General features: G+C 39.2%; 3 protein-coding genes across 7 annotated transcripts; 2 read left to right on the top strand and 1 right to left on the bottom strand.

Annotated features, from left to right (window-relative positions):
• Positions 1 to 1,112: 1,112 nt before the first annotated feature.
• heatr4 (HEAT repeat containing 4) lies at positions 1,113 to 11,434 on the top strand. 2 transcript variants are annotated; one of them, XM_053237623.1, is made up of 17 exons: positions 1,113 to 1,410; positions 2,439 to 3,206; positions 3,841 to 4,028; positions 4,271 to 4,429; positions 4,588 to 4,791; positions 5,656 to 5,799; positions 6,845 to 7,021; positions 7,547 to 7,716; positions 7,982 to 8,086; positions 8,192 to 8,310; positions 8,422 to 8,602; positions 8,680 to 8,749; positions 9,264 to 9,453; positions 9,709 to 9,787; positions 9,916 to 10,063; positions 11,053 to 11,102; positions 11,328 to 11,434. In XM_053237623.1, exons 2-16 carry the CDS (start codon positions 2,452 to 2,454, stop codon positions 11,076 to 11,078), a joined length of 2,715 nt encoding a protein of 904 aa, XP_053093598.1. In that variant the 5' UTR covers positions 1,113 to 1,410; positions 2,439 to 2,451; the 3' UTR covers positions 11,079 to 11,102; positions 11,328 to 11,434. The 2 variants fall into 2 exon arrangements, with proteins under 2 accessions (XP_053093598.1, XP_034164043.2); XM_034308152.2 differs by lacking the exon at positions 11,328 to 11,434 and having other exon boundaries at positions 11,053 to 11,138.
• On the bottom strand, positions 11,023 to 14,031 carry haus2 (HAUS augmin like complex subunit 2). Of its 4 annotated transcripts, XM_026934259.3 has the most exons (8): positions 13,581 to 13,720; positions 13,326 to 13,477; positions 13,146 to 13,241; positions 12,985 to 13,054; positions 12,780 to 12,912; positions 12,558 to 12,666; positions 11,532 to 11,643; positions 11,023 to 11,406 (listed from the first exon to the last, which is right to left on the bottom strand). In XM_026934259.3, exons 2-7 carry the CDS (start codon positions 13,410 to 13,412, stop codon positions 11,539 to 11,541), a joined length of 600 nt encoding a protein of 199 aa, XP_026790060.3. In that variant the 5' UTR covers positions 13,413 to 13,477; positions 13,581 to 13,720; the 3' UTR covers positions 11,023 to 11,406; positions 11,532 to 11,538. The 4 variants fall into 4 exon arrangements, with proteins under 4 accessions (XP_026790060.3, XP_026790061.3, XP_026790059.3 ...); XM_026934260.3 differs by lacking the exon at positions 13,581 to 13,720 and adding an exon at positions 13,727 to 14,031 and having other exon boundaries at positions 11,023 to 11,643; XM_026934258.3 differs by having other exon boundaries at positions 11,023 to 11,643.
• Positions 14,032 to 14,178: 147 nt separating this feature from the next.
• adprs (ADP-ribosylserine hydrolase) lies at positions 14,179 to 20,829 on the top strand. Its single transcript, XM_026934257.3, has 6 exons — positions 14,179 to 14,520; positions 17,415 to 17,511; positions 17,616 to 17,823; positions 19,727 to 19,914; positions 20,046 to 20,146; positions 20,326 to 20,829. The coding sequence occupies exons 1-6, from the start codon at positions 14,334 to 14,336 to the stop codon at positions 20,682 to 20,684; spliced, it is 1,140 nt and encodes a 379-aa protein (XP_026790058.3). The 5' UTR covers positions 14,179 to 14,333; the 3' UTR covers positions 20,685 to 20,829.
• The last annotated feature ends 3,952 nt before the right edge of the window (positions 20,830 to 24,781 follow it).

Consider the following 24,781-nt stretch of genomic DNA (forward strand, 5'->3'; position numbering starts at 1 on the left):
TTTCTGTAATGATGGGAAGGGCAAAGTTTATTTACTGCCACTAAAAATGATTAGATTCACTATTAAAGCATGAGTAGTTAAAACACAGACATATCAGCATAAATATGTACAGGCCTAATTTTTGACAGCTCAAAGACATTAAATTAGAAATCATACTGAGTCCTCTAATCACGTAAGCTTATAAAGTCTGATATTTTAGGAGAACCACTGGTTATGGATTTGTTCAATAAGGCTTTCTGGAAAGTTCCAGAAAGTAGCCACTGTATTAGCTTGCTTTGTTTTACATTACAAACAGAAGGCGGTCTGTAGAAAAAAATACAGACAACTTTCTCCAGATCTTTTGTTGTGATTCATTCACAAGGTGTCTGTAATGTCTCCTGTGTAATGAATCTGACACATGAGCTTCAGCTTTCACTCACACATGGTGATATGATGACATTATTGGATCATAAATGTACTGATGGCAAACATAATACTGTGTCATATGTGGATATACACTATACGACCAAAGGTTTGTGGACACCTGACAATCACACTTATATCTGGTTATTCCCCACACCGTTGCCACAAAATCTGAAGCACACAATTGTGTAGGATGTCTTTGTATTCTGTAGCCTTATAATTTCCATTCACTGGAACTAAGAGGCCCAGACATGTTCCAGCATGACAATGCCCCTGTGCACAAAGCGAGCTGAAGACATGGTTTGTCAAGGTTGGAGTGGAAGCCCTTGAGTGTCCTGCACAGAGCCCTGACCTCAACCCCACTGAACACCTTTGGGATGAACTGGAAAGCCGACTGCACCCCAGGTCTCCTTGCGTGACATCAGTGCCTGACCTCACTAATGCTCTTGTTGCTGAATGATCACAAATCCTCACAGCCACGCTCCAAACTCTAGTGGAAATCCTTCCCAGAAGAGTGGAGGTTATTATAACAGCAAAGGGGGAATAAATCTGGGATGGGATGTTCAAAAAGCACATGTGGGTTTGATTAGTAAGGTGTCCACATACTTTTGGCTATATAGTGTATATAAAGAGAAACCTTATAGGCTATGTGCAGGTCGCGCGCTCTTTTGATTGCTGTGCCGAGACTAGTTCACCACCCAAAAATACTATCTGGTCAGTGGTGGTCGTCTGGTGGTATTTTTCCTGTAAGAGTACCAAATAACAATGTTAAAAGGGGATGCGACTATTTAGGAAAAAACGTTAAATAAAACTTGTGTAACTGCAAATACTGTAAATACTCGGTTTTTTAGGCGTGGAACTCTGTAGCGTGCGTTTTGTCGCCATGGTAACTTCTGTGGTGGATAAGTATAAAGCATTGAATGAGTCTGCTTTAGCATTAGCTTTCTGTTTTACCCGCGAAAACTATTTAATTATCCACCGACGTCGTAAAGTTAACCCTCGGAACTAGTGAGTAATTATTTCCTTTGCTAATGGTGCTGTGAGCTTTTTGTATTTAACAGTAGTTTGAAGCTTTGTCTTGTAGCTTCGAAAATAGTGCTGCATCCTGAACAACTCCTTACTTCCTGTGTGTAAACTACTGGCATGAAATAATGACATGCAGGAGTTATATTTATCAGGTGTGGGGTTAATGTGCTTTTTCAAAAAATTTAGGAGTTATTATATACAGTTCTCAATATTTACATGATAAAAATGTGATTAAAACAAGTGCTTGATATTTCTATGTATTAAGGACTAATATTTGTTATCAAAATAACATCAAAGTATCTTCTGATTCTTTTCTGGCAAAGATACATGATACAGTACATCCTCTGAAACAGGAAAATGAATATACACGGATCAACCATAACATTAATACCACTGACAGGTGAAGTGAATAACACTGATTATCTCGTTAGAGTGGCACCTTTCAAGGGGTGGGATATATTAGGCAGGAAGTGAAGGGGTGTTCTCGGTATGCAGTGGTTAGTACCTACCAAAAGTGGTCCAGGGAAGGACAACCAGTGAACCAGGGACCAGTCAGAGTGCCCATGCTGACCCCTGTCCACAGTGTCTTGGTGCCAGAGACCACAGCACACATTCAGAGGTCTTGTGGAGTCCATGCCTCAACGGGTCAGAGCTGTTTTGGTGGCACAAGGGGGACCTACACAATATTAGGCAGGTGGTTTTAATGTTATGGCTGATCGGTGTATTTTGTATTATTGATCAAATGTACATACAAAAGAGTTGCTCTAACTGAGACAACTGCAGAATGAGAGGCGTCAAAGCTATAAACCTATAAATACAGCAAATCAAAGTCATGAGCTTGAATGACGAATAATGTGTAATGTAATATAATGTAATGAAGAAGCGGGGTAAGGGGTATGAGGAAAATATATATGTAAGCATATAGAAGAAATGTCAGCATCTTCAACTTAGCTTATGTATTAATTATATCTTGTCAAGTCAGTAACTCTTGATTTGTGCCTGGTGTCTAGCCTTTAAGTCCCAATGGATTTGCAGGAGAAGTTAAAAGGCATGGACCAGTGTCTCTCTCACAGAAGGAAGCAGCTTTACAGGCAGCTCCTTACTAATGCCTGTAAGGGTTTAACTTTCTCTCAAGACGTTATGTGGGAGATGGGACCGGATAACATCCCATACAGCAAAGCTGACTTCACCTGGCTTTTCTGTGCTTCTGGCCCATTGGCACCAAGCACCAGATCTAAGAGCAGAAAGCAAGGAGGGACAAAAGTGTTGCCACACCACACTCGACTCCGAGGCTCTGCGACTCCTCCTTTACCAGCCTTGCCACCATTGCAAACTGTACATCACCATTCACTGACCACTAATGAGACTTTTATTACCGTGCCTGGCCACCAAAATGGAACATTGGACTCAGTTAAAAGGATTGGGTTGAGTGAAGCCTTAAATATATACAGTGCAATTCCCTACCAGTTCCCTACCATATTAAAGGAGGAAGAGCAGAGCAGTACAAGCAAGGGAGATGAGTCTGTGTTGAAGAAGCTGACCAAGAATACTGCTCAGTGGATTATTAGTCAGCAGATTCCTAGAGATGATCAGTATAAAGCAAGGATGCAGTCACAGCTGAAAGATCAGAATGGGTCAGCCAGTGCCACCGATCTCGCAACTGATGAGTCCAAGGTTAAGGAGGATTTCTATGGCTTCTACAGAGCACCCGAATCCAGCCCAGAACCCAGAGCACTGCAGAGCAGCAAACCCGAGACACCGCTACCAGTTTATTACAGGCAAGTAAATACAAGCTACAGTCAACATTTTTGTCCTATTTTTTATATTAGAAAAAAAACACTTTGAGGCATGCTGTTATAGGAAAATAATCCATGATGGGCTGGTGTGATTATGGACCAACATGAAGCGTTACCACCCTGAAGTGGATTATTTTCCTATACTACACTAACTGTTGTTTTGCCAACAATTACAGTTTTTAAAATTTATTAGTGAACAACACACTATGCTTTTTAACCATTTATACTTTATTGTCACTTACTAAAATTTTATATTTGATTAAGAAGCAGTTCGGCATTGTTAAGTATTAACACTATCAGTCTTAATGAACCAATATACAGTACATCATGTACATTATTTGGCCAAAAGTTTGTGGACACCTGACCAGGCTTTCTCTCCTGGCATCAGTGCCCACCCTCTTGGGCTCTTTTGGCTAAATGAGCATAAATTCCCACAGCAATGCTCCAATATCTAATGGAAAGCACCGGAGTGGAGGCTGTTATAGCAGCAAAGGGAGAACAACTCAATATTAATGCCCGTGGTTTTAGAATGGGCTGTTCAATGCTCAGGTGTCCACATACTTTTGGCCATATAGTGTGAAATATAAAGATTAAATTCATTAAACTCTTCTCACAGGATAAAAGGTTACAGTGTCTCACCAGTTTGCACAGATGAACAAGGTGGGATCAATAGGACAGCAAATGATGTGACCATAAATCACATGGAGACCCCAAAGCTGCCTTGCCTACAGGACAGTCTGAACCCACGTGCTGGAAAATATGTTTATGACACTGAGAACAACTTTGAACTGGAACTCTACACAGGTATTAGTTAGACCTGGCTGCCTAATAAATGTAACTACAAGTCTGTGAATTATAAAACTCTCAGATTCAACTTTGTTAGTGATACTGCACTGAATACTTTACTGTGCTGTGCTTATGGTCTGTAGGTCCACAGAGCAGTGATATAGAAAAACCTTTACAGTTCATAAACCTTGAATCTAGGATCTTGCTAAAAGTCAGGGTGGAAGTTATATAGAAAGCCTGAGTGTTTAATTGACCTTTAGGGATAGCCAAACAAGTGCATCAACCAGGCAGAAAGAATCAAGACCGCATCATTATGGACAACAACTCAGAGTACCAAAAGAACCTCCAGGACGTGTTTCCGTGTGGCCCAGAAAGGTGGACAGATTTACCATCAGCTGGCTTGCTAAGTGTGACTAAAGGTTGGTGTTTTTGTGTGGCCATCCACAGTACAGTTTTGTGAGGATTTGCATGAAAAGAATATGAAGAGCTAGAAGTATATTATTGTAGATGTAGTTTATTTTATTATGCCTTTACTTACCTGTTTTTTGTTTTGTTTTTGTTTTTTTTGCCTCAACAGAAGTGAGTAGACCAGAGAAAGGAGTACGGCGATGGGTGGGTTTGCCCGCCAAAGCTGACTATGCTACAGAGCTGGGGCTCAGACCTCCTGATTACAACAGACAAGACAAAAAAGTGCCCAAAGAGCCAAATCGTTACAGCCCCATGCCAGGGCTTTCTTCCCTCCGCTATGCAGTGGAGGGGTGGAGGAATGCCTGGAAGATTAGTGAGTTCCTGTACTTGCTTACAATGGTGTTCAGCAAATCAGCACTGTTCATTCAATCAGTCCCTACTAAAGGCTCAACATGGTTCACATTAACATTTGATCAATACATACCCAGTATTGGGCGACATGGAGGTGCAGTGTAGAGGTGGGCGATATGACAAAAAATATCATATCACATTTCTCAGACATTTCTACAATACACAATGTGTATCATGATATGTAGTTTTGAAAATGATTTCCTAGCAATAAGGAATTGTTTAAAAAAGCAGTTGATGATACTTTATTTAATAACTACAAAAATTATTTCTTTATTTTAAAACATCTTTATTTCTAAAAAATTAATAAATGAATATTTAACACTGAAAAGGAGAAAATTACATTTTAACATCCAATCAACTGCTTTCAATCGGTTTGTAATTAATATACATATATATATATATATATGTATATATATATATGTATGTATGTATGTATGTATATAGATAGATAGATAGATATCACAACATCCATCATATCTCAGAACAGTGTACTGTGACATAATTTATCACAATATCGATATTGTATCATCATATTGCCCAGCTCTAACATTGCTGCTTCACAGCCATCCTTTCACCCTTCCAAAAACATGCTGGAAGGTGGACTGGCTATATAAATTACCTCTAGCTGTAAATGAATGTATGAGTAGGATGATTTCTGCCTTGTGCTTATTGTTCCTGGGATAGGCTCTAGATCCACCATGCCCAAAAACAAGCATGAAGTGCATACTGAAGATAAATGAATGAATGTCCAGTATTCAGTGTCTTTGCTGAGACATCTACTGGTGATGCTTTTTAGGGTGAAATTTACATACTGTCCTTCTTCCAGAAACTATCTGGCAAAGTGTGACTATTGAGGGTTTGAAGAAGGATCTCACTGACCTGCACTGCCAAGTGCGAGTGGCAGCTATTGCTACTTGTGCATCAGCAGCAGTTAATAGACCAGAAGTGGGTCCAGATCCAGATGAAACAGGTCTGAGTAATAAATGTGACCATGGCTGGTCAACTCACCTTAGAGTACTGAATCACCTCTATCCAAATACCTTTAAATATTTAAAGGTTTATATAGTCCTCAAGACACAGTAATAACTGAATTTACACAAATGAACCAGGTCAAAAATTTACATACGCTTGATTCTTAATACAGTGTCTTGTTAACTGGATGATCAGTGACTGTCTTTATGTTTTGTGATAGGTGTTCATGAGTCCCTTGTTTGTCCTGAGCAGTTAAACTGCACACTGTTCTTCAGAAAAATCCTCTAGGTCCTTCACATTCTTTGCTTTTTCCAGCATCTTCTGCATATTTGACCCCTTTCCAACAGTGGCTGATGTTGAGATCTTTTCACACTGAGGACAATTGAGGGACTCAGACACAACTATTACAAAAGGTGCAAACATTCACTGATGCTGAAGATGGCAACACGATACATTAAGAGCCAGTGGGGTGTACAATTTTGAACAGGATGGTCAGTGTAAATTGTTACTATTTTGTCTTCTGAGAAACATGTAAATATCTTATGTAGCTTCTGAAGGGCAGCACTAAAAGAAAAAAATAAGATCTTTAAACAAAATAACAACAATTTACATGGATCAGCCTGTTCAAAAGTTTACATCTCCCGGATCTTAATGTAGTGTGTTGCCTTCTTGAATCAGTGAATGATTGCAACTTTTGTAATAGTTGTGTACGAGTCCCTCAGTTGTCCTCAGTGTGAAAAGTTATATCTCAAAATCATAGAGCCACTGTAGAAAGGGGTAACATCTGCAGATGCAAAAGATGCAGCAAAGAATGTGCAGGACGTGGAGGAGTTTAACTGCTCAGGACAAACAAGGGACTCATGAACAACTATCACAAAAAATGAAAACAGTCATTGATCATCTGGGTAACACAACACACAGTATTAAAAATTAAGAATATCTATATCTATATATAATATATATTCTCTCAAAAATATATCTGGACGAATTCAACCATTCAGTTTCACCAAATCACATAGCCTCATTCTTTGTTCTTCCATTAGATCAAAATGATCAGAGCTGTGAGGTAGAGGCAGTGCCTCCAGAACTGCAGCCCCTGCTTCTCTTTGCTCTCAGTGACCCAGTGAAGAGAGTTCAGCTGGCAGCCGCTGTGTGCCAGTATGCCATCGGTACACCCAATGCCCATGCACGGGATATACTGCGTAAAGCACTACAACACGGTAAGTAGAGCTGGGCAATATGACTTGACTATACAACATTGATAGTGACATAATTGATAGTTATGTCACAAGACAATTTTCTGAGATATTCTGAGAATCTGATAGTAATAATAAATCTTACAGGTTTTTTTTTTAAAAATCCCCCCTTTTCAGTGTTAATAATTTATTTTTGTTACACATTAAATGAACGTGTAATTGAACTCACTGTTTTGCTGTTTGTTAACAAACTTGTACATCAAGATGCTTATCATGTATCATAAAAATGTCTTCAAGTATTGTGATTTTTTTTGTCATATCACTCTAAATAACCATGGCACAGCACTGAATAGTACTGTGCATGTAATTAAGTGTTTGAGAAAGAAGTGATTACAAAAAAAACCTTGTGAAAAAAACATGACACTTATGTTAATGTTGTATTATACATAACTAAATTGACATGTTACTACATGTTCACATATAATTTAGTAAAACAGACATGTTTCCATGAGTGCCTTTCTGATTGGGTCCATTTGTCTGGTTTCACAGATTCTTCAGGAACAGGAGTAGATGGCTGGGTTGCAGCTCAGTGTTTAGCGATAGAAGGGGAGGTCAATCAAACTGTAATAGAAAGATTACTCTCCCAGCTCTTTCTCAGCAGTGCTCCATCAGACCAAGAACAGGCTGCCACCCTATTAGCCAGCGTTAGTAGCAAGACTGTGAGTGATTTTGTGTGGTCTTTGCGGGTATACAAAAAAATCCTATAATCCTACAATCCTGCAAACAGGGGTGTGTAGATTTTTTATATCCACTGACCTGTACATTTTATTTTGTGAATGTTTTCTTAAAACAGGGCCTTCGTCCATTTTCATTTTTTAATCCAAATCTTGTTCTGTCTAGTCATTTCCAAATTTACTACATAATTTTTAGATGTCAATTTTACATGAAATTCTAACCAAAAGGACATAAACTGCTTCTCTTCAGATTCTAGTGCGCTCATTGCTGGGAGAGGAACTGAACAGCGCTGACTGGAGAAACCGAATTCTGGCGTGCAAAACCATCTCAGAGCTTAAATGCCCAATCAACAAGGTACTATCTAACTCACACCAAACATGTGCTTAACTTGAACTCTTCATAAATATTGTGCAGTAATCTAAAATTTAAAAATGATTTGTGACTGTTGGTCTTATATAGGATCTGACCAACAAGTTGCTGTACTTGATGTGGAATGACTGGAGTGGTTTGGTGCGTCAGGCAGCAGCACAGGCTCTGGGCAAGCTGGGCTTAGGCAGTGACATACACAATGAGCTGAGGTATCAGACTCACGGGACAGATAAAAACATGCATAGCCACAGATCATTGTATTCCCACCATGCTTGATGTTGGTTTTGTTTGTTTTAAAATAAAATTTATTCTCTTGGCAGTGTCAAACTACATGAGGGTCCAACGCCTTGGCGGGTGGAGGCATTGGTTCTTATTGGTCAGCTGAAGATAATGACAGCCAAGCTACTGCCCAGTTTCTTGCGCTGCCTGAATGATGAATCTGTTGTTGTACGCAAACAGGCCTGTTCAACTGCTGCCTCTCTCCTGATCAAAGACGAGATGGTGAGGTCCTGAGGGCACATACTAAAGAAAGCTGGATAATCAGAGTTTGAAAGTTGACATTTTTCTTTCTTTCTCAGATCCAGAATCAACTGTTTCAATTAATGCAGAATGACTCATCGTGTGATGTGAAGGTGGCAGCAATAAATGGTGAGCTTGATTCAGGAAGCACAGACCTTGCCTCATACTGAATTCTACATGTAATAAATATTGTAATAAGTTTTTTTTTCTAAGACATATAAAAAACCTTGTTCCAACCATTCAAAAATGTTGCTGATAAATAAAGCTAGTAATTACCATTATCTTTACACAAATAGGCTCAAACTACCTGCACCCAAATTCTTTTCACTCTTTTATTTCTTTATTGCTTGTATATAAATTGCATGTGTGTATTGCATCACCATCTACTAGTGTCCACATGACCCTAAAACAGAGAAAGTAGCTAGTAGCTCAGAAACTGCGAGTAGGAACTATTGTTAGCCACCAAATTGCTTCGCTTCTCATTTGCACAAAGTTAAACCTTTCTGTAGTGTAGCTAACAATTGCTACTCCTACTGTCGCCAGAAATTGGCATCTCTCACTGAAAATGAATGGGTTCTGGCCACCTTGCATGTTGCACTGCTACCAGTGTGAGCACAGGATAATTCTTGAATATTTTATGCAGCTTTGGGAAGGATCGGTTGGCTGACACCTATGCTCCAGGGGCTCTTACTGTGGGCACTTCAATATGAGGAGGAGCCCAGCGTGCGCATTGCTGTCTGTGAGGCCCTGAAGATGTTAGGGGTGGAAGGTCCTGACCTACAGAATCTTCTGCAGGAACGTATTGTCCTGGAAGCCAATGCTCAAGTTCATAGGTCTGAACTGCAAATAAGTTGTAAAACATAAAGAAGCATAGGACTAGCAGGGAATTCTGTCAGGAAAGTAACATGTAAAAAAAAATATTTAGCTAAAATATAAGTTATACCCTAGCAGACATTCCAAATGTCTAACAATGTAAAACAGATACAAGTATATATTTATTTTTATAAATTAGTATAAATTTGTTACAAGGCAAATATTGGTTATATGAACTTTTTGTTTCTGTTTTGTTCTGTTTTTTTACTACAAAGGCACATTGAGGATCTGATGAAACACTATGGCTACAGCCTAGACAGGGACAAGGGCACGGTCGACATGATAACAGAGCAGGTAAGTGTGCTGCATATCAGTTTGTTAGGTCTGACACTTGAGGTCATTCTTACTATACAAGAAGGCTTCTAGTGCATATGCAAAGTTTTGAGCTCAGTCCATGTTTCTCTTGCTCTGCTGGTGTGTAGGTACAAAAGCTCTGCACAAAGAGTAATATCGTAGAGAAACTGCTGCTACTAGAGGACCTGAAACTGCAACCGCAGGAGAAGATGCCAAGGAAAGAGAGCCAGCCAGAACCCGTGGTCATATCTGCACAACTGCAGGAAAGATTAAGAGGTTGGAAGACCCTAGAGGTCATTTGGTTCACCATTCCTGTCCATCTCATACACACACACACACAAACACACCGATCAACCATTACATTAAAACCACTGACAGGTGAAATTAATAACATTAATTATCATGCTATAACGGCACCTGTCAAGACGTGGGATATATTAGGCAGCAAGTGAACAGTCAGTTGATGTGTTGGAAGCAGGAAAAATGGGCAAGCGTAAGGATCTGAGCAACTTTGACAAGGGCCAAATTGTGATGGCTAGACGACTGGGTCAGTGCATCTCCAAAACGACAGATCTTGTTGTGTGTTCCTGGTATAAAGTGGTCAATACCTTCCAAAAATGGTCCAAGGAAGGACAACCTGTGAACTGGCGACAGGGTCATGGGTGCCCAAGGCTCACTGATGCATGTGAGGAGAGAAGGCTAGCCCGTCTGGTCCAATCCTCTGGTCCGAAGAGCTACTGTAGCACAAATTGCTGAAAAAGTTAATGCTGGGTATGATAGAAACCTTCTGCTGGGAAACCTTGGATTCTGGCATTCATGTGGTTGTCACTGTGACATGTACTGCCTACCTAAACATAGTTGCACACCAAGTACACCCCTTCATGGCAACCGTATTCCCTAATGGCAGTGGCCTTTCAGCAGGATAACGCGCCCTGCCACACTGCAAAAAAATTGTTCAAGAATGGTTGGGGAACATGACAAAGAGTTCAAGGTGTTGATTTGGCCTCCAAATTCCCCAGCTCTCAATCTGATTGAGCATTTGTGGGATGTGCTGGACAAACAAGTCTGAACCATGGAAGCCCCACCTCGCAACTTACAGGACTTAAAGGATCTGCTGCTAATGTCTTGGTGCTAGATTGTGGAGTCCACTCCACAAGGGGGACCTACACAATATTAGACAGGTGGTTTTAATGTGGTGGCTCATCAGTGTATATTATATGCAAGAGAGAGAGAAATTTAGGCATGTAATTTTATTTATATTGCAGATACACACTCGTCAGTGAAGAATTGATCAGCAGATGGTCCAGACAGTCAGGTATTATATCAGTTTACAATGTCTTCGATATGTATGTAATTAATTGTGGTAATAATTATGCTTATTCATAGTTTAGCCCAAAACAAGCCCATCTTTGTAATAAAAAGTATTATTTATTTATGCGTTAAGGAACAAAAGTAAACCACTCATACATAACACACAAAATATTTACAAGGACTGTGTACATTACTGTTTTTTCTGTTCTTCTGCAACACCTATCTTTAGATTTCAGTAACTATTTATACTGGAAGTTCCCTTGACACTCAAGAGGAACCACAAGCCAACAGTGGTCGTACCACTCCAACTGAAGAGTAAATAAAGACAGATGACAGCTTGTTAATAAAGCAATGATTAATGAATTACACTTTTAATGTGATAATACAGTGACAACACATTTGTTATGTCTGTTGGATGGGGCCTGCAGTTTACCATTTTCTCAGCTGGACATATTGTCCTTTGGCTTGCCACTCCACTGAAGAACTTGCTTCGTCAGACTCTCCACCTCTGTGACTTGAGCCAGGAGCTGAGTCATGCCATTATTCTGATTAAGAGATAAAACAGATCTGTTTACATAAAATTCTGGGAACAACATGGTCAGTTGAAGACAGTTTAGATGAAAGCCTACTGAAGAGTGAGATGTTTGACTATAAGTTAGGAGTTTCCTGGAGGATCACACCCCTACAGAGGTGTGTGTTCCTCTTCTAATATACTGAATTCAGTCTATGAAGCCTTACTAATAAGCTGATCAGGTGTGTCTAATGAAGCTGAATACTAAACACTGTGCTGTGGATTTCTAGGTATGAAATCTGACAAAACTGGTGCAGTTACACTTTAGAGTTCTTGCCTTTTTTTTTTTTAAAAGGAGGAGAATGCTTTAAGGTTCTACAGAGAACCCCACAACAAAACGTTTCTCTATTAGAGATGCAAATAGAATCCCTAAAAAATTTTTAATTATCCACAAACCCTAGGGAGTCAAACTTCTACCCATTTTGATTTTATTTTCTCTCTAGCATAAAAACATATTTGGAATTAAATTTTCAGCTCAGTTCAGTTTCAGCAAATGCATAGTAAATAGTCTCATCATAAAATCCAAAAGAGGTTATACACTGACTTGAAAATAATAACACTTAATCATCAAAAGCCTTGCTGAAAATGAATGCTTAATAAATAATTTAATTTCATCATAATATTCTACTCTACCAAGGCAGTAACACAACCTGTGTTATTAATTTTTTATTTATATAAAAAATATATATTAACATATTAATTTTTATTTATACAACCTGAAAACCTATGCCTGCACTCTAACCTATACAATGACACCTGGGCATTTTCTATAAAATTCTGACTCACAATGTATACACAAAAAGAAAAAGGCTCAACTCATACCAATAAATAAGACATAAGAGACTACATTTTGGTGGTGCTACATGTCTAAGCATTAGTGGTACTTACCAGATTACGCACAGATTCATCACTTGTTGGAATTGAGTGAACTATCTTCATTTTCATTTCCAAAGTCTCAATGAACTCAACCACCATCGCCATGAGTGTGACCACATACCTATGATAAAACAGAAAACCTGATTTTTGCGACCAGTGTTTGTAGCACTGGAGTAATAGACACTTACTGAAACTTTTATAATTAGTATCGCACGCTGAGTGATGCTCTCTTACCGATGAAGATCAGCCTGTACAGGCAGATTCTGCTGGCAAAGAGGTTTCATAAGCCTTTGACGCAAACTTGTCTGTTCTCTCAGCACTTCCTGAAGATGAGACGTGAACTGCTGCAAGGATGCAAATCTCTGACCTGTAAAAAACTTGAGTTTTAACACTGTAATACAGAATGAGTGAATGCAAAAATGTATTGCACAGTACTTACTTAGATAATAACTGTGAGTAACATCTGCACTGTTTTTCTCAAGTCTTAGCAGCTCCAAGTCCAAGCTCACCTGAAATGCATACACTTATGACATACTTTGTGCTACAAGTAATTTCAGGAGTATGAACACATAATATATACAATCTATTGTGTTTCCCAACCTGGTCGATCTCTTGTTTGATTTTATTCAGTTGCTCAATTTCAAGCAGACGAGAGGAAAATATCTCTGGGCCTCGTGGTACATCATCAAGCTCTTTCTGTAGACGAAAAAGAGATGTGTCAAACTTTCTCATTTTTAAATCGATCACATCAGAGTATACATATAAATGCCATGTGCTCACCTGAGACATTATGCCTGAGGCTACACATCTCGCCAGGACCTTCGCTGCTGGAGTCACTGAGTGAGGATTTAGTTCCCAAGTATCCATGAAGAAAGAATATGACCTGCTTTTTGTATCCAAGCCTGGAAGCGGACAGTCTGATCATCCAACGCCTGTAGCAAAGTACCAAAATATAACAAGTCAAACTAGCTAGCTTGCTAACATTAAATACCACGAAGAAAAACACAGTGGGTTGACTTTATTCGCAACACTTACTATTCTTCCTTCCTCTAAAACATGTTTTCGGTACCACCAGACACTGTTTATAGTTTAGGTTACTTTAAAACATACAAACAAACAAAAAAAAACTTGCTCAGACCCGAAGCGTCTGTTAGACAAAATGGAATTTTGAATGAACCCGCCTCTTTAGGTGTGTTCAAAATGTCCAATCTGCGCAGCACACATCTCACTCAGAGCTATGAAGACATCCGTCATTTCTGTAGCTCCCAAAACCTTGAGTAAATTAACACACTAAAGTGATTTTAATGGGCTATATTAATGCTGAATGTCGCAGAGGTGTTGTGTGTGAGCTGTGTGATACGAATCTGCGCACTACATAGTTCTGGAGACATTTTCCTGCTACTGTAGCTCCCGTAAATTACGTTGTAAACAGACCTCAGTTTTTTTTTTTTTTTTTGGTTTTTTTTTCCCTGAGCCATTATAATATTCAGCAGCAAACAAATAACTTCGAAATGAAGTTACTTTGGCACTATTGTGTACGATTCCAACCTCGTAGGTCTAAAAACGCACTACAGTCACTAAAACACACTAAAATTATATTTTAATGCCGTGTATATTTGATGTTGTCCGGTAAGTAAACAGGTCAAACAATGACAACACATATGCGACAGGAAGAGATGCGAAAGTATCGCTGAGGACACAACAGCGTTTTGTTTATACATGTAGGCTGCAGTGTGTGTGTGTATGTGAGTGTGTGAGAGTGTGTGTAGAGTGATTAGCTGCTGAAGGATGTCGGCGGCAGCTCGGGTAGCTGCAGCAGGAGCTCCGGTGTCGCTGCTGTCGCGGTTCCGCGGCGCGCTGGTCGCTGCAGTGCTGGGGGATTGTGTAGGCGGAGAGTTTGAAGGAGCAGAAGATGTTCCTCTAGACCGAGTTCTTCAGCATCTCAGTGGACTGGAGGATGAAACACGGGGTGACGGTGAGGACCCTTTTAACCAAACACCTATAATATCAGCTCAAAACAGTCGTAGCCTGTATACTGTACGTGGCTTTAACCAGTGTTATTCCACTACATTTACTGGTGAATGTCTCCATGTTCTTTCAGGTGTAGCATTATTTTAACTGACTTTATTCCACACCAATTTACATATGACATATGATATTTACATATCCATATAAGAATACTAATCATAGATAAAAACAGCTTGTTAAAAAGTTTACCTAAATCTATGATAAGTCATATCACAAAAAATAAGAGATGAAAGTAAATACTCTTGCATTTAAAATTCTTATTATTGATGGGATAGGTGATGTTCTATATTCCTCAGTCTTAAGTTTGGTATGGTAACTCAAATAATCACTCTGTACAACCGTGGTGAGCAGAAAAGCATCTCAGCATGCACAGAACATCACAGCTTCAGGTGGATGGACTAAAACAGCAGAAGACCACATCAGGTTCTACTCCTGTCAGCCAAGAACAAGAATCTGAGGCTATCATGGGCACAGACTCACCCAAACTGGTCAGTTGAAGATTAGAAAACAAATCACCTGATCTTTTTCCAGTCTTCAGCTGTCCAGTTTCAGTGGGTTTGTGCCCATGATAGTCTCAGATTCTTGTTCTTGGCTGACAAGAGTGGAACCTGATGTGGGCTTCTGCTGTTGTAGCCCATCCACCTCAAGCTGTGATGTGCCGTGCATTCTGAGATGCTTTTCTGCTGAACACGGTTATAAAGAGTGCTTATTTGAGCTACTATAGACTTCCTGTCAGCTCAAACCAGTCTAGTCATTCTCCTCTGATCTCTCTCATGTGCTTCAGCCTGCAGATCCTCCGCTCGCATGATGTTTTTTGTTTTTCACACTATGCTGTGTAAACTCTAGAGACTGTTGTGTGTGAAAATCCCAGGAGATCAGCAGTTTCTGAAATACTCAAACCAGCCTGGTACCAACAACCATGCTGTGGTTAAAGTCACAGAGATCACACTTTTCCCCATTCTGATGTTTGACATGAACATTAACTGATAAAAGTACCTAATGTTACTTCTAAGTGATAAAAATGTTTGATGTGAACATTAACTGAAGCTCTTGAACTGTATCTGTATGATTTTATGCACTGTGCTGCTGCCACATGATTGGCTGGTTGGATAACTGCATGAATGTACAGGTGGAGGGTGAGGGTACGTAGAACATGATAACAAAAATAATAGTTTAAGTGGTGGCATCAGCACAAGTGTATTATGTGGCTGAGAAAACCTGCTTGGGAAAATTCCGGTCCAGTGCAGACTGCTTGTTTGTGTTTACATGGGCCTCCAGTTTTATCTTTTTATAGACACACCCCAACACTCCTTCACTACAACCCCATCTCAGTCTGTTCAGAAACTTACTACATACTTTAACTGTGGAAAAAAAAAAAAAAAACCTCAGCGATTCCAAACGACTTGACAAGAAGCGTAGTAAAACCAAATCAAACACTGGTAGTGCTTTTCCAAAGTGGAAGAATGTTTTACCGGTGAAGGGGATGAAGTTGGATGTGGAATTAGCAATGTTCCTAGACAGATGTAAATGCAGTTTGTATAAAGTATTGAACTGTTTGAATGGCTTTTTTGTAGTGAATCAAGTAGATAAATTTTTTTCATACCACTTAGAAGTAACATTAGGTACTTTTGTCATCTGTGTTTAAATAACATAAGTAAGGCAATGCCTTTAATAAAAGTTATGTCATGGCAGTTCTTGATATTGCTGGCAACTCTAACTGAACTCTCTGACCACCATTGATTATGGGGACATCCGTTGTGTCTGTGGGCAGTAGTGGGAGGCGGGTTCAAGGAGAAAAAAATAATAATAAATTATTCCAATGTTGATGTAATTGATTAGGTCTCCTACATAACATCTAGAGACCTAATCTTGACTAATCTTGACTAATGCATCTTTAAGGGGAAGCAACCATCCTCTAAAACCAAGCCACCAGCCACTTTTATCAGATTTGTAACAATAAAGATGTCAGAACTCTGGGTATTTTCCAAAACCTATTACTGTTCTGATACTGACACTTCTCTTAGTAACAGAGTTGCCTCTGTCCAAGTTAAGGCAAACAACACATGTGCGATGGGAGCATGTGTTAATGCAATGCATGCTTTAATGTACAGCACTGTGCAAAAGTTTTAGGCACCCTATTTTTTTTTAGTACAAACCTTGTTATAGATTTTTATTTTATGACTTCTACATTATTGATTCAGTACAAAAACCTTTTAGATTCCAAACATTTGTTTTCCAGCACAAAATTAAATGTTACAGAAAAATGTTTGTATGTCAGTAAAGAAAGCAGCATATTACATAAGAGACACTTTTCAGACAAAAAAACATAATGAAGGCTGCTGGGTTTTGCTGCAAAAATAAGAAGCAAGTGTGACAGTCAAAGTCTCCAGAAGAACTGTGTCTGCTTCTGCAAGATGCTCAGTAACACTTACAGCTCATTTCCTTATAAAACTGCACACATTGTACCTGAGACTACTATTTTTTTTTAAAGCGAAGGATCATAACACCAAATATTGACTTTGTTTCATTTATTTCTGTTTACTGCTCTTGACAATATTTTTTAACATTTAATTTCATTATTTTTGAAGGCATCTTTGCTCTACTGCATTTCTTTGCATGTGTCTAAGACTTTTGCACAGTACTGTAGCTTAGTTAACATGCATGATCTGTGTCTGTCCATGCTAGTGAATTAGATCCGAAAATGATTTAAACGTGATCTGATACTGTTCCAGCATTTTAGGCTGGTATGATACGCTTTCTGTTTGTTTAGTAGTACATCCGGAACTAAAGCAGTATAAATAAACTGAGAGAGCTTGTATGTATTTATTTGCTACTCCTCAGGCATACTGCAGTACAGTGATGACACAGCCATGACACGCTGTGTAGCCCAGTCGCTTCTTACCAGGATGGGCTTTGACGAACAAGACATGGCTCGCAGGTACTTTTCAGAAATTACATTATCAGTGCAACTTTAGGCAGTAGTCCGTGCTTTCCTGTGTCTGCTGTGTGTTTATGCATGCTTTTGCTTCACTTTCAATACAGTTTCGCAAAAGAGTATAGCCTCGCTCCAGGCCGTGGCTATGGATCAGGAGTCATTCAGGTCCTGCGAAAGCTTGCATCGCCTCAGCTCTCTGATGTCTTTCAGCCAGCACGTGCTCAGTTTGGTGGACGCGGCTCATTTGGCAATGGAGGAGCAATGAGAGCTGCACCCTTTGCCCTTGCCTTCAGAAGTGCTGCTGACGTGAGGAGGGTGAGGACCAGTCCTAAATCCTATTTGGTGATCTCAGTTGCAGCCCCATCCTGGTGCCCCGCTGACTTTTTTTTGAAGTCAATAAATAGAAATAAACAATTAAATACATATCAAATGTAAAGGAGCTAAAGACACATCAAGACCTGTACTTCATTATAAAAAACAGTTATAGTTACATTTATATTATTGTTACAGAATGCATTATACACTGATTTATAAGTATTAATTAATCAGTCTTATGGTTTCATGACTGTATTTATGATTCTGCATCTTTATAAATACATTCATGGAACCATAATACTGATGAATTAATACTTATAAATCAGTGTATAATGCATTATGAGCATGGACATTGAAAAAGCATGTGCATCACTTATAAGTAATTATAGAATAATATAAATGTAACTATAATTGTTATTATAATGAAGTATAGGTCTTGGTGTGTCTTTAAAAATGTATTTATAGAACAGTAATACTTGCTTATAAATAATTATAAATGGGGCTATAATTCATTATGAGCATGGGCTTCATAGAAAGTATTACCAAAGTTTTATCACCACCAGGATCAACACAACATAGGCTTCACTCAATCAGTATTAACACTCTGCTTTAATACTCTGACAAGAACAGAGTTGAAGCTTCAGTAACTTTTAACTGTAGATATTCTACATATGCTCCACGAGAGTAATAAAAAGTAAGTGTACAAGTGTACTCTCTGGTTTTACAATGTATACACATTCTGGCACAGTAGAAAATCTTGAACACAGTAGAACACCAGATAAATATAGCATTAAATATTACTGTGTGTAATTATGCCATTTATTTTGCATTATGCATAATAAACTGAACTTTCCCGTGAACCAGTGACTGAAGGTCAGCTAGCACACTTGCACAGAAACATGTATTGTATGTTCTAATGTATATCAATATTAGTAAATGTAAGAAATGTATTTTCTACTTGTCTCAGAATTTTGATCGTGTAAATTTGAAGCAACCACCTAGAGTTAATCTTACATTCTCAAGTTGTTTTGAATGTACAGAAACACACAAAGTGCAAACACAATGAAAGAAATCAGGGCTGAAATACATTGAGATATTTGATATGTATGTAAAGAAGAATAATGCATTTGTATTACTTTCTGATGCATCTTTTTTCTATTATTACCCCCATATAAACACCATGGTGCATAGTTACTGTTTTTTTACAGCTAGCTACTTGCACATAAAACATAATTGTCTTCCCAGTGCTTCTCCTCTTGTTCTTCTGAACTGTACACCAGTGAATTGGCCCTGACCTATTTGGAATTGTAGGTAGTGGGGTTTTTTTTTGGTTTTGTTTGTTTTTATCTATTTATTGTCTTCATTCCAGTTATTAGTTTTGTGCTTGGTTTTGGTTTTAATATAAAATGTAGACAGGGTCACATTGCCTGTCTGGTTGCGTGGGCCTGTAATGTGTCATTACCAAATCCTGATTTAGATTAAATTGCTGGCAGTGAAGATTTTATGATTTCTGCTTTTCTCTTTGGTGTATATATTTGAGAGCCAGTAGCCAGTGCTGCGTTTCTGACACCTCTGATTCTGATTTGCACACTTGCACAATGTGCTGTTGGGTAATGGGGCAGCAACCAATAAGCAGTGTTGTTTAATGGGGCAGAAAGGCTGATGCACAGACTTAGTGCACGACTTCAGGAGCACAATGTGCAAGTGCTGTCCCTGGCAAGTTCCTACCTTAGGCAAATGCCTGTGTTGTCCACTACTGGGTAATCACAAACAAACATTTTGTTCAGAAATGCCGTTACTGAGCTATAGCTTTCTATAATCATGATTGTATAGTCAGATTTGAAACTGAGTCTGTACCAAGTCTACCCTGTCTCAGTTTTCTCTCTCTTTGTGTCGCTGGCAGTATGCAAGGTTTGGTGCGATGCTCACCCACTCCTGCTCTCTGGGCTATAATGGCGCTGTGCTACAGGCTCTCGCTGTTCACTTGTCGCTGCAAGGCGATCTGGCCTTACCACAAAAATTCATCAGTAAACTCATCTCTGAAATGGAGGAAGTGGAGAATGACGAGACGTCCCGCAGTGACGCCAAAGTGTGAGTCATCACTTTATTGGTTTTTATCAAAATTATTTTTGATGGAGAATCTACATTAAGTGAATTACTGAGTGATGTTTTGTGCGTTTTGGTTCTATTTTTAAAAATGCCGTAACTGATCTTTTTTGCAGGCTTAATTTAGCAGAATTTCCCTATTGTGCACGTTTGCACAGAGTCAAGGAGCTCATGGAGCAGAATAGCGTGAGCATCGAGGAGGTCATTTCAGAACTCGGTTAGTGGGGTTTTTTTTTGGTTTTTTTTTTTTTTTTGTGCAAGGTTAATTTCTTGCTATTTGCATCCTCATTAGCATCACTGGTAGAGTGGTATCTGCTGTATGTAATGGAAAGCAGCTTGTAGTTTATGTAGCATATGTTTATGTTTAGTCAGGCTACTAAATGTTTCTGTGCACAGGGAATGGCATTGCAGCCCTCGAGTCTGTGCCCACAGCCATCTTCTGCGTGCTGCACTGTTTAGAGCCTCGAGAGGGCCTGCCGGAGTGTTATGGTGGCCTGGAGAGGACAATAGCCTACAGCTTAGCCCTGGGAGGTGACACAGACACCATCGCATGCATGGCAGGTGCTATCGCAGGTGCCCACTACGGCATCAGTGCCATTCCCCAGAGTTGGCTGAAGAGCTGCGAGGGGGCAGAGGAAGCTGAGCATCTGGCTGAGCGTCTCTACAAACTCTACAACATCACTCAGTCAGAGGAAGTCAGGGTGACCACAAGCGACAGTGATCAGCCACATGACAGTCTGAAAAATACTGACTGATCCATTACACATTACTACAGACATACATGCATGTAATTTGACACAAGCATACATACACAGCTGAGAAAACACAAGCCTTGATCATAAGAATCTGTAGTCTTTGTTGTGCAAAAAGATTTACAATAAAAGAACTAAATCAGTTGCACATTGTCTGTTAAACAGTGTGAGGCCAAAAAAATTTAAAAAGACCCATTTAAAGATTAAGAACACAAAACAAATTCCAGCATCTGTAAATTAAATCATCTGCTCAAATGAACAACTCCAGTCTCTGTGGCACCCTGGGCTTTTAAAACAAACTAAACTAATGACCTGAATTTCCAGCAGACCTGGAATACAAGGTGTCTCTATATAACTTTCATTCATAATGCTTCTTCTCTTAAACTAGCATTCAGAAGCTCCAGCCTAGGCATGTTCTGGGCTCAGGCTTTATGTTAACTATCTATCTATCTATCTATCTATCTGTCTGTTTGGACTAACATCCACCAAAATCACTGGCTGTACCTTTAATAAACTGAAAAGCAATTGCATGTCATTTTACTATAAAATCAGCCCTGTAACAACAGCACTTTGCAGATTTGCAGGCCCCGATTCGTACCAACCACAATATTCGAGATATTATTGTGTTTCAAGGCGCCATCTACAGGCGCGAGGTCGTAACTACAGGAAGGTAAAAGCCCAATAAGAAACTGAACATCAATATTCTGTTTAAAGTCTATATTCGGGTTGCAGCCATATTCTGAATGATGAAACGATGTTTATATATGTACAGGCATCGGAATAGTCCTGTATACATGGTTGCTATAAGTATGCCTGAGTTGCCGTTTTTAAATACCTAGCCTACAACTAAGCATCTGTTAGCACCCACAATTCCTTGCGAACTGAGCATGCGCATGGAAGCTTGAGGCGTTGCTCAAGACCACTACTGTGCTCCAAGTCATTGTGTGTCCTTCTTCAAAATAAAGTCCAACTACACAACACGTTGTGTATCTTACAAATAAAAAGCACAATAAAACTAATAATAATAATAATAACGCTCTGTAGCTTGTTATTGAATGCAGTAGGCTTTTAGCATGGGCGTACAGGACCACGTGATGTTATTCACATGGCAAATGACTAGAGACTAGTGTCCACGAGGGGGCAGTGTCGCATGACTGACACCACAGTGACAACAGCACTAGACAGCGAAGAAGAGTATAAACAGAGGAGAGATCTGTTTCACTGTAATGATAACATGGTCATAACTGTTTTGAAAACTGAACTCTTGCGATGCTCAATTATAAGCCATGTGAATTCTGAAATCATTTCTGAGGTTTTTCACTCCTCTGTATTCAGCCTTAGTAGAAGCACAGTGTTCTGGTTAAATTGTGATTCTATCAATTACAGAAGGACTATAGTTTAATAGAAGTGCTATGTTTTTCCATCACTTGCAATGTGTCTTCATTGGGAGTCAGTTAGAATAAAAAAGGAAAGCAAAGTGTGCTCCTGCAAGCTGATTTAAAAAAGTTTCAGTTGTCACATACACAGTGCGAAAGGGTGTAACACAGTGAACTGCTAAGTGATTGAGACCATGACTGTGCAAGTCTACAATAAATAAGAATACTTAAAAAAAACTATTAAAATACAATAGAATATATTAAAAGAGAGAATTGAATAACGGTTTTAAAAAAAGAATGCAATAAGTGGTAGAAACCAATAAGTAATAAGGTGAAAGTGGGATAAACTGGTGTGTGATGTTCTTAGTGTAAAACCTAAAGAAATAAAGTGTGTGTGTGTGTGTGTGTGTGTAGGTGGGTACAGACTAATATACCATGACTTATTGGAGTTGGAGACAGTGATGGGGCAGAAGCTGAGCCTTTCTGTGTTGGCCGTTTGCCTGACATCAGCACTCAGATCAGGCCTGGTGTTGGACATGTCCTTGATCCTTTTCCAGGCCTGCAACCTGACCCACCTGATGTAAGTCTGTACTTAGTATTGATAAAGTTTATTAAAGTAGTCATTGGTAAAATGCTTCAACTGCATCTTGTTCATCTGCTTCAGGGTTAATGTTCTTGGTATGCAGCAAAGTGTCTTAGTGTGATGTTTTCTCACTCACATATTTGGCACTCTTCCCAGATCTGACAACACAAACAGTTCAGTGCATGTTTACAACTGAGCTGCTGGGCACTGTTGTGTAACACTGATGAAGTACAGTGAACGCCTTAGCCAGGGCTCTGCTAAGAAGATTTATTTATTTATTTTTATTTTTATTTTTTTTACTTCATTCACCCCATTTGATATGTTGTAATTACTCTATATAAGGCTGTGGAAACTAACCTAATTAAAATGATAGTCTGTTTACATGTATATTCACATTAATGTCATGTTATATATGATATTATGTATTAATATCATATATGTATATACCGATCAGCCTTAACATTAAAACCACCTGCCTAATATTATGTAGGTCCCCTTTGTGCCACCAAAACAGCTCTGACCAGTCGAGGCATGGACTCCACAAGACCTGTGAAGGTGTGCTGTGGAATCTGGTACCAAGACTTTAGCAGCAGATCCTTTAAGTTCAGTAAGTTGCGAGGTGGGGCCTCCATGAATCAGACTTGTTTGTTCTGCAGGGAGGGAAGTATTTTGACGACTGAACGTACCACCCTCTGCAGGTTATTCTGGCTTTGGATGAATGGTATAGAATGTTTTGAATGTGGGCATAGACCTTAGATTCAGAGTTGTCTGAGATAGTACAACAGTCACCTTGCCATACCATTCACCTTACCAAAGATGTTAAGAGGGGTGTAGTTTCCTACCTGCTGTCTCCTGAAGTACACCATGTCCTTGGTCTTACTGACATTCAGTGCAAGGTTATTAGCCAGGCACCATTGAGCTAGATCTTGCTCATCATATTCATGATGAGAACGGCCACCACAGTGTCGTCAGAAAATTTAATGATGGGGTTGGTGCTGTGGGTGGCCACACACTCGTGGGTGTAGATGCAGAAAAGCAGGACACAGCCTTGGGAGGCACCACTACATTTAGTATGCAGAATATAACACTAACACTTACAGTTATCCTATAATTGGCGCATTGTATAATATAAGCCTACGTATATACTTCTACAGTTTGGATTAGGGAAATTTTTCAGTTATTTTCTAACTGAAAACAGGCATCTTGGTATTGCCCTGTGTATAATCCCTGACTAGAGATCAGTTAAAATGCTTCTAAATTACAGTTTGTATTTTTTTTTTTTTCGTTATCAAACTAATTAAACCATAATACCATCATGTCCTTTTCTTTTGCCTATGTGGGAGCATTATTAAAATATCTTTCAGCAATAGAAAAAGAAGAGTAGGCCTACTGATGCTGATAATTGTAAGTTAAATATCCTAATGACATGCCCTCTAAAATGTCAGTATGAGAGTACTTTTTGGCATATTTTTATATCTTCCCCATCTCACTCTCTTTCAGTAAGCCTTTTATCCTGATCAAGGCTGCAGTGGATCCGGAGTCTATCCTGGGAACACTGGACGTGAGATAGGAATACACCCTGAATGGGACGCCAGGCAATTTAGCGTAGCCAATCAACCTACTGGCATGTTTTTGAGAGGTGGGAGGAAACCCACATGGACATGGGGGGAACATGCACAGAAACTCAAAACAGTCACCGTAGCTTAGGATTGTACCCGGGACCCTGGAGTAGTGAGGTGGCAGGAAGACTTGCTGCCCCTCTTACCCACTGGCTGCACTTTAAACATAGCAACACAATCACCTATTCATGATGAGAAACAGGACACATCAGCAACACCTACTCATTCGACCAACAGCATCATCAGCAGAATCACCCAACAAAAGGTACTTAGAGTTGAGGCTAAAAGTTTACATACACGTAGGCAAATTAAATCTGTCACAACATTTCCTATATTAAGTCCATTAATGTATCGGCTTTATTTCTTTAAGTGGTAATTTCAAATAATAGCTAAGAGACCGATTATTTCAACTTTTATTTACTATCTCAGATTTTCAGTGGGTTAGAAGTTTACATACATTTTGTTAATGTTTGGTGGCATTGCCATACAATCGCTTGAATCATTCTATTGGGATAGCCTTTC

Source organism: Pangasianodon hypophthalmus, chromosome 10 (assembly GCF_027358585.1).
Source record: "Pangasianodon hypophthalmus isolate fPanHyp1 chromosome 10, fPanHyp1.pri, whole genome shotgun sequence".
Taxonomy (NCBI): Eukaryota; Metazoa; Chordata; class Actinopteri; order Siluriformes; family Pangasiidae; genus Pangasianodon; species Pangasianodon hypophthalmus.